Below are 10,149 nucleotides of genomic sequence, written 5' to 3' on the forward strand. Positions count from 1 at the left end.
AATATCTAATTTTTTTTGTGGTGTTAAAAACCTTTTGATACTTGATATTGAAGAACTTTTTTTTTTAGAGATGCGTTTATATATTTGAGAGAGAGAGCGTGTGAGCAAGAACGCAAACACCAACAGAACGGGCAGAGGGAGAGGGAGAAAGAATCCCGAACAAGCTGAGCGCGGAGCCCGATGTGAGGCTCAATCTCAGGACCCTGAGATCATGACCTGAGCTGAAACTGAGCCAGACATTTAACCAACTGCACCACCCAGGTGTCCTGATATTGAAGAAATTAAAAAGCTAGGGCACCTGGGTGGCTCAGTCACTTAAGCATCTGCCTTCCACTCAGGCCACAGTTCTGGGATCCAGCCCCAAATCCTCCACGTGGGGCTCTCTGCTCAGTGGAGAGCATGCTTCTCCCTTTCCCTCTCCCTCTGCTCGTGGGTGTGCTCTCTCTCACACTCTCTATCCCAAATAAATAAATCTTTAAAAAAAAAGAAAACACTAAAAAAAACGTAAAAAGCTAACGAATGTGTTAGATTAGAAAGGTAAAATGTACAAAAAGTCATTCATTAAATACAATGAATATCTACTCTGTGCTGGATACTATACTATGCATTGACGATAGCATACAATAGTAAATCAGAATCTCATGGTCCCTATCTTTCTGAAGCTAACAGGCTAGAACACTGTTTCTCAAACTTCAATATGCGTAAGAATTACCTAGGCCTCCCACCAAGGAATCCTTATTCAGTAGCTTTGAGGAGGGACACAAAGTGTTTGCATTTCTAACAAATTTCCAAGTAATACTGATATTGCCCATCAGAGGACCGCATATCTGAGGAGCTACATGACACTCGTCCTTTAATCCTTACAATCTTACAGGACAGGTTTCACTACTTCTGTTTTATACAAGAAACTGATGCTTAAAGAGGTTAAATCAGTGGTTCTTAACCTTTAGGGATCATCTGAATTACGTAGGGTGCTTATTTAAAATATATTCCTGGGGCACCTGGGTGGCTCAGTGGGTTAAGCCGCTGCCTTCGGCTCAGGTCATGATCTCAGGATCCTGGGATCGAGCCCTACATCGGGCTCTCTGCTTGGCAAGCAGCCTGCTTCCTCCTCTCTCTCTCTGCCTGTCTCTCTGCCTACTTATGATCTCTGTCAAATAAATAAATAAAATCTTTAAAATATATTCCTGAGATTCTTAGTTGCTAAGTTTGGTATGCTGCGCAAGGACCTGCATTTAACCAAGATGCCAGGTGCTTCTGATACAACTCATCTCAAGACCGCACATCAGACCCTGGGCTACATATTATATCAACTTCTCAAACCGAGCCAATAGCAGTATCAGACTAGGGACCCTTTAATGAAAGAAAAAAATGGCTATTGCCAAGAATTCTGAAACAAACTATTTGATCTGCTTATAAAAATGTGAAAGGCTATCAACTAGAGGCACTTAACAATTAGAAAGCAAAACCAATTACATAATGATTATCTTTATAATCAGTACACAGGATCTTCATCATATCATTCAATATATGGTATGATTCAGTTTAGGAAAATATTATTTCAATGTTAAAGTTAAATATTAAAGGTATTATAACAAAGGTGGCAATCAGGAGAATCTCACATATAACCTCCCATCTTTCAATGTTTCCTTTCAAGACTACTATGGGGCCACAGAAAGTAATCTATGTTTAGTACAGGAAAATCATGTACGGGCAGTAACTCCATAACACTAAAATAATAAAACTTCAGTCATAACCTCCCACCAGGGCTTGTTTCCACTGAGAGCATTTCATCAGCCCTTCAAGTACAACACATCCAAAATCACATTCAGGAGCTCCCCTCTCCTACTGACTAACCATTTTTCACCCTTCTGTACTGAAGGGGCTTCTTACCATAACAGATATTCTGAATTCTAAAACTATGACATATTTTAAAAGCTTTCTCAAAGCTGCTCTTCAATCTTCTATTAACATTAACAGTACACCTGTCTTGTAGGGTAGCCTGCTTAAATCTTTTCTCTACCTTACCCTTATTTCATATGCCACATCATATCAATTCTACCTGTGCAGTTTTTCTCCTCCAACCAGCTACTTTTTCCCATCTCCATTGCTATTAACCTGCTTTGAGCTACACTCAACCATAGTGACCCTGGCCCCAAATCGTTCTGCTTGGACTATATGCAGTAGAATTAAGTTTCCATAATGATGAGAGTTCTTGGAGAATAAACAGCAAGACGAAATATGCATAACTACTTTTCTTGCTTGGCTAGCTCCAACCCTTGGTCCCCCTTTAGATTTTATCCGACTTCTTTTCCAGAAAGGATACTCTGAACCTCTCCTGCAATAGTTAGCTGTCCGGACTTGCTCACCCAGCCATGACTCGAATTAATAAAGCATTCTGTGCTACCCACACCATCTCAGCTTCACTCCGCTAAACTTGAATTGCATACTTGAACTACAAGCTTCATGGTGGCAGAACTGTTGTTATTCGGGGTTTAACGCCAGTATCGGTACAGTGTGAGTACTTTAAATGACAAATCAAAGAAAAAAATGGAGCCAGGAATGAGACCGTTATAGTCTCGGGAAGTTAAAAAAAAAAGGGGGGGGGGGTGAGACAACTCTGCTTCTGGAGCCCGGACTGAATGAGGGGAGGCGCCGCAGAGCGCTCGGGAAAGGAGCCAACCTTGTACCCGTAGCTCTGATTCTCACTCACGTTATGACCTTGGGCAAGTCATTTTAGCTTTCTGGGATTTCCCTTTCCTCAGCTTTAAAGCAACGGCCTCTGAGATCCCGCTGGCTGGAACATCCACCCCAGGAAGCGGAGAATGACCACTGAATGCCCCGGAGGTTGCCTTGACACCCGCAGGGCCAACAGCGCCGAAATGCGGTACCTGACCGTTCCGTTCGGAGCACGGAGTAGCACAATCGCAGCCTCCGAGCCTCCAGAGCATAAAGGAAAGCGGGAGAGAGGGCGTAGAGGTAGGATCGCGGAGACCCTCAGAAACATCGCCAAGAGACAAACCAAACTGGGAGCACAAACGATCAGACCGTCCCTCTGCCAAACACGTCCCCCGCTCTCTCTTTCCGTTCCGCAGCCTGGCGCGTTCCGTCCCTTCACGTTCCGGTGGGCAACAGGGGCCTGTAACTGAGTTCCGGGATCGTCGCGGCCGGGCTCCGTCAGCTGCGTCCAGGCGATTCTAGTGGTTAGGTGGAGTGGATGCCTGAGTTCAGCTAAGATGCGCTGGTTCAGGCATCAGGACCGGCACGGGAGAGGGAGAGAGTGGAGGAAGTGATCTAGTGTGCAGTATTACTTTGAGGGACGGGGAAGAGGCGGAGAACTGACCCTACTGGGCGGTGTCTGGGGGAGAAGATGCACAGCGTTCATCACATTCTCAGAATGGCCCGTGGCCACCAGGTTAAAAAAGAAAAATTACCCTGGAACATAGAAATTAGTATTTCTTTTCAGTCTCTGTTCTTGATGTAGAGTCAAAACATGAGACGTGTATGTTTCTTTGCCCGCCCCCCACCCCAAAATTGTTTCAGAGAGAAAAATGTGCAAGAGAAAGGCGTGGCTTCGTCCTGCCCTTGAGGAAGGCCGCGGAGGATGAATGAGGGGTGGTCAAACCTCGGAGTGCACGAGCATAAGCCCCGGGAGAAGGCCGGCTGATAAATCACGTGCGAACCTCTGGACTGGACTTGCATGGTGGCCGCTGAAGGCTGACGTCAATTCCCCCCCCCACCACCACCATTTCAAGAGAGAATCAAGATTGGTGGCGAGTTTTTTGTAAACGGAAATACAGAAAAGAGTATGAGTCATAAACATGTTGAGGAAAATGTGCCTCATGAATTAGTAAGGACTGAAATTTACCCTAGCTCAACTTTCTTCCTTTCTTCTTTTTTAAATTTTTAAATAAATTTTTGAAAGATTGATTTTAGAAAGACTGAAAGATGGGGCGCCTGGGTGGCTCAGTGGGTTGGGCCGCTGCCTTCGGCTCAGGTCATGATCTCAGAGTCCTGGGATCGAGTCCCGCATCGGGCTCTCTGCTCAGCAGGGAGCCTGCTTCCCTCTCTCTCTCTCTCTCTCTCTCTCTCTCTCTCTCTCTCTGCCTGCCTCTCCATCTACTTGTGATCTCTCTCTGTCAAATTAAAAAAAAGAAAGAAAGAAAGAAAAGAAAGAAAGACTGAAAGAGAGTATGAGTAGGGAAAGGGGCAGAGGGAGACAATGTCCAAGCTGACTCCTGCTGAGTGCACAGCCAGAGGTGGGCCTCCATCCCAGGACCTATGAGATCAGGACCTGCATCGAAACCAAGAGTCCAACGCTCAAACACTGAGCCACCCAGGCGGCCCAGACTCTCAACTACTGCTTTCCAAAAGAGGCCTTTAATGATTACCCTAGTTAAAATAGCCTCCTGCACCACCCAGTCCCACTCTCTGGCAAGGATCACTGTTGTCTACCAATCCCCATTTGCCTCTTCCTCTGGAGTTTTCCCTCTATGTGGCTACAGAAGAAACATTTCCCAGCCTTCCTTGCAGACAGGTACCTCTACATTTTATCAACAGAATGTGAATAGAAGTGATGTACCCATAAAAAAAAAATGGGCACAAATTCCCCTAAAACTTTTCCTCTTTCCTCCTAGTTGGAATACAGACAAAATTATAGGAGCTGAAGCAGCTAGGAGGTGGAGAGATGAAGGCTTTCAGAGATAAAGGTGAGAGCCACCCTACCTCTGTCCCTTGCTGCCTCCTCCAGACTCTCACAAAGGAAGGGGGGAGGGTAACACGTCCTTCTTGTTTAAATATATTTCTTAGTTTCTCTATGACAAGTAGTCTAGATTGTATCTAAACTAAGGTACCCTCTATGTCAAAACCTTGTTTCATTTTCTACAGAGTACCACCAACAGAAATTTATCTCATATTTATGTGCTTTTGTTATCTCACACACGGAATGTGTGTTCCGTGAGGGAATGGACTTTGTCTTATTCACTGCTGCAGTTCTAGTTCCTAGAACCATGCCTGTCATATGATAGATACTCAAAAGTATTTGGGGAATACATTAATTATTTCCAAGTACAAAATAGGTGCAGAGAGTTTAGGAAATTTGCCCAACTTCTTGCAGCTAATCAATGGCAGAGCTAGATTCAAACTCAGAGCCACTTAACTCTGATATTCTTGTTCATCTTGGAATACCTGAGGGTTTATGATTTTACTTATGCATAAAGTCACATGGAGGTGCTCACTAAACACATAAATGAGTAGCTCAAAAGATCTGAATCCGAGATTCTAGCAAGCACCCAGGTAATTCTGGTGCAGGTGGTCTTCAGACAGAATTTTGAGATACACTACAATGACAGTATGGCTTACTTAGCTATTCATAGCTCTACATTCACTTAGGATACACATAAATAAAAAGTGTTATAATTAGTGTACTATTAAAAGTGATGATCAGACTATTACTTCTGATGAACGTCAAAGTCATAATGCTCAGCAAACAGAGCCAGACATAAGAGACCATACACTGTATGATTCTGCTTCCATAACAGTGTGAAGAAGACACAGCTAAAGGGAAGAAATCAGATCAAAAGTTACCAGGAAGTGGGGATGGAAGGAGGTGATTGGGTACGGCAGAACATGAGGGAACTTTTTATACTTATTGAAATACTCAGGGCGCCTGGGTGGCTCAGTGGGTTAAGCCTCTACCTTCGACTCAGGTCATGATCTCAGGGTCCTGGGATTAAGCCCACATCGGGCTCTTTGCTCAGTGGGGAGCCTGCTCCCCCCAGGCCCACCTGCCTCTCTGCCTGCTTGTGATTTCTGTCAAATAAATAAATAAAATCTTTTAAAAAAAATGTACTGAAAAAAAAACTGCATCTTGATTCTGGTGGGGGTAATGACCTTTCACACTTACCAAAACTCAAGACTTGTACACCTAAAATGTGTGATTTTTACTGTATGTAATTGATATATCTCAGCAAAACTGATTTGAACAAAAAAGTTAATTAAAGCAGTTAGAAATCTGCAATTATAAAATTGGTCACAAATTAAACCACAGGAGAAATTTAATATATCCTAAGAAAAAGAAAAGAAAAAACCTGTCCTTTGAAAAAGTATAATTTGTGCAATGGTTCAAAGCAATCATTTATAAAAGCAACAAAAATGTAGCCTGAAAGTAGAAAATGTTTTTCCTCCTTCTTCTATTCTGCCATGGAATCACTAGTCATTTTCTTCTCAGTGCCCCCTGAAATGCACTTTCTAGAACAATGTGCCTTTGGCAAGAGGCAGCAAATCAACTGAAATAGGTCCTGATATACCTCAGGGACTTTGTCCTAAATGTCTCATGAAATTCTACACTAATTAACTTGACAAGCTTTCCATGAGCGGAAAAGGTAAAAATTATTCTATATTCCAGTTACCGATTCTGTGTTAACACACCGCCCCAAAACTTAATGGCTTAAAACAACAATTTATTCTCTCTCACAGTTCTGTGGTTCACTGGGTGCAGCTGGGTGGTTCCCCCTTGGGGTTAGTCATATGGCTATGGTCAGATAGCAGCTAGTCTAGATTGGATGTCTCAGATGTTATTCTCATTCACATATTTAATGGCACAGCTGGGATGGCTGGAAGACACAGGGCCTAGCCAAGTAATATTCTCTCTCCCTCTCTCTCTCTCTCTCTCTCTTGCTTCCTCTCTCTCCACATGGCCTCTGAAAGGGTAGCTAAATATGCCACCTTAAAATATACCACTTGGGGGGCACCTGGGTGGCTCAGTGGGTTAAGCCACTGCCTTCGGCTCAGGTCATGATTTCAGAGTCCTGGGATCGAGTCCCGCATCGGGCTCTCTGCTCAGCAGGGAGTCTGCTTCTCTCTCTCTCTCTCTCTCTCTCTCTCTCTGCCTGCCTCTCTGTCTACTTGTGATCTCTATCTGTCAAATAAGTAAATAAAATATTAAAAAAATATACCACTTGGGTCATAAAGATCATTTTGAGCTGTGGACATTTAAGATGCAAATACAATTGGAGCTCTCTGCCCTCCCCCTATTTGCCTAAACGCAGGACATAAACTTTTGAAGGTGTTCCCCCTCCTTTCTTTACCAGGAAAGACAAGTTAAGCACTGGCTACCACTCTAGAAATGTCACCCCAGAAATGGCACTAAAGGAATCCACATAAATAACTTTACTAAATATCCCTTAGTTTACATTAGTTCCCCCCCGTATATTTGCCTTTTTACGATTTGCTGCCCTAGAAACTGAAAATCCTTTTCCCTGCTCTTGTCACTTCCCTGAAAATTCACCACTGTTTTCTTTTTTTTTTTTTTGCTCTTTTTAAATTTAAATTTTAGGGTTTTTTAAAAAATTTTTTATTTTTTCAGCGTAACAGTATTCATTATTTTTGCACCACACCCAGTGCTCCATGCAATCCGTGCCCTCTCCAATACCCATCACCTGAATCCCCCACCCCCTTCAAAACCCTCAGATTGTTTTTCAGAGTCCATAGTCTATCATGGTTCACCTCCCCTTCCAATTTCCCTCAACTCCCTCCTCCTCTCCATCTCCCCTTGTCCTCCATGCTATTTGTTATGCTCCACAAATAAGTGAAACCATATGATAATTGACTTTCTCTGCTTGACTTATTTCACTCAGCATAATCTCTTCCAGTCCCGTCCATGTTGATACAAAAGTTGGGTATTCATCCTTTCTGATGGAGGCATAATACTCCATAGTGTATATGGACCACATCTTCCTTATCCATTCATCCGTTGAAGGGCATCTCAACATGAGACAGGAATCCATCAGAATCCTAGAGGAGAACATAGGCAGTAACCTCTTCGATATCAGCCACAGCAACTTCTTTCAAGATATGTCTCCAAAGGCAAAGGAAACAAAAGCAAAGATGAACTTTTGGGACTTCATCAAGATCAAAAGCTTCGCACAGCAAAGGAAACAGTCAAAAAAACAAAGAGGCAACCCATGGAATGGGAGAAGATATTTGCAAATGACAGTACAGACAAAAGGTTGATATCCAGGATCTATAAAGAACTCCTCAAACTCAACACATGCAAAACAGACAATCATATCAAAAAAATGGGCAGAAGATATGAACAGACACTTCTCCAATGAAGACATACAAATGGCTATCAGACACATGGAAAAATGTTCATCATCACTAGCCATCAGGGAGATTCAAATTAAAACCACATTGAGATATCACCTTACACCAGTTAGAATGGCCAAAATTAGCAAGACAGGAAACAACATGTGTTGGAGAGGATGTGGAGAAAGGGGAACTCTCTTACACTGTTGGTGGGAATGCAAGTTGGTGCAGCCTCTTTGGAGAACAGTGTGGAGATTCCTCAAGAAATTAAAAATAGAGCTTCCCTATGACCCTGCCATTGCACTACTGGGTATTTACCCCAAAGATACAGATGTATGGAAAAGAAGGGCCATCTGTACCCCCAATGTTTATAGCAGCAATGGCCACGGTCGCCAAACTGTGGAAAGAACCAAGATGCCCTTCAAGGGACGAATGGATAAGGAAGATGTGGTCCATATACACTGTTTTCTTAAGATGCTATAAAAGCCCAAATTCTAACCACCTCTTTGAATTACTCATCTCTGAGTGCTCTCAGACACAGAGATATGTCTGTGCGGCATATGCATTAATGAACTTCTATTTGTTTTTCTCTTGTTAACCTATCTTCTGTTAATCTAATTTACAGGGTCCCAGCCATTGAACCTAAGATGGGTAGAAGGAAAAGAGATCTTTTTCCTCCCCTGCACCTCTCTACCTGGCTAGCTTGGGCTTCCTTACAATGTAACATCTTAGAGTATTTGAGTTTTTTACATAGAGACAAACTTACCATATAGCCTTACATACAGTGAGTGTTCCATGAGGCCCAGTGTAACACTGCACAGCTTTTTAGGACCAGCATTGGAAATCACGTAGTATCACTGCCGTGGTATTCCGCTGGTAAAATAATAAGCCATAAGGCCAGTCCAGATTCTAAGGGAAGGAACTGTACCTCCCCGGGACACTAGGAGGAGTGGCTCATAGGGCCCACCTTTGGAGACTTGCTCCCACCTCTCAGCAAACTTTTAATTACGTCCATTCACTGTACCAGCCACTCTGCTGTCTTGTTTTGTCTTTTTTTTTTTTAAATATCCAACTATTTTGATAGTTGTTTAAGAACTTATTTCAGTTTATATAAAATATTACAAAGAAGTATCACATACATTATTTAATTTGGTCATTGTGATACTAACAGAGGAAGCCAGGACAAGGATTTTTATTTTTTTTTTAAGATTTTATTTATTTATTTGAGAGAGAGAGCATGCAGAGGGAGAGGGAGAAGCAAACTCCCCGCTGAGTGGGGAGCCCAGTGCAGGGCTCCATCCCAGGATCAGGACCTGAGCCCACAGCAGACGCCCAACTAGCTGAGCCACGCAGGTGCCCCAGAGCAAGGATTTTTATCCCCATTGTACTAACAAGAAAATGAGCCTCAGAGAAGTTCACTGAGTCACCTGAAGTCACGTGACTAGTAAGTACCAGCCCACAGCCTGCTGACTCCTAACCACGGCTTTTCACTGGCTCTCATGCCAGTTCAATGGCATGTTTGTGTTTCACTGGCATCATTCCAGCCTGAATGTCAAAGTTCACTTGACAGCATCCAAGTGCTGGTGTTGGCAAAACCATGCCTCTGAGGTTAGTGTGGTAAGACAAATTAAGAAAAAGCAAACAAAGCTTTAGGGAGCTGTCCACTGGAGAGATTTTAAATGAGCCTGTGTTTCAGATGAAGATTATAGGTATTGATTGTACTATTTTAAAAAAAAGTCTTCTTCAAACTGATTTTGATTTTGTTTATAAAATATGAGATAACCCTTTTGAATAAAGTAGCAATAAATTGGGGGGGTGCCTGGGTGGCTGTGTTAGGTAAGTGTCTGCCTTCAGCTCAGGTCATGATCTCAACATTCTGGGATCACCACTCCATACCACCCCGCTTCTCCCTCTGCCCCTCCCCTTCCGTTTTTGCTTTCTCTCCTTCTCTCCTTCTCTCTCTCTCAAATAAATAAATAAAATCTTTAAAAAGAAAAGTAGCAATAAATTTGCCATCATGCAATAATGTTAGAGATGATGCCAAGGTAACTTTTTTTTTTT

General features: G+C 42.9%; 1 protein-coding gene across 4 annotated transcripts in view; it reads right to left on the bottom strand.

Annotated features, from left to right (window-relative positions):
• Window positions 1–3,102, bottom strand: part of LOC125096359 (28S ribosomal protein S31, mitochondrial-like) — a 764,428-nt gene extending 761,326 nt beyond the window's left edge. Inside the window, exon 1 of one of the 4 annotated variants that reach the window (XR_007126153.1) lies at window positions 2,892–3,102. Coding sequence is in view for 3 of the 4 variants with exons in the window: in XM_047723264.1 (XP_047579220.1) it covers window positions 2,892–3,007 (116 nt within the window). In the remaining variant the exon portion in view is untranslated. Of the gene's footprint in view, window positions 1–2,369; window positions 2,393–2,891 lie in introns of those variants that run through there. The other 3 variants (XM_047723264.1, XM_047723265.1, XM_047723266.1) reach the window with 3 other exon arrangements.
• Window positions 3,103–10,149: the final 7,047 nt, after the last annotated feature.

The sequence above is a fragment of the Lutra lutra genome, chromosome 3 (genome assembly GCF_902655055.1).
Source record: "Lutra lutra chromosome 3, mLutLut1.2, whole genome shotgun sequence".
In the NCBI taxonomy this organism is placed as follows: domain Eukaryota; kingdom Metazoa; phylum Chordata; class Mammalia; order Carnivora; family Mustelidae; genus Lutra; species Lutra lutra.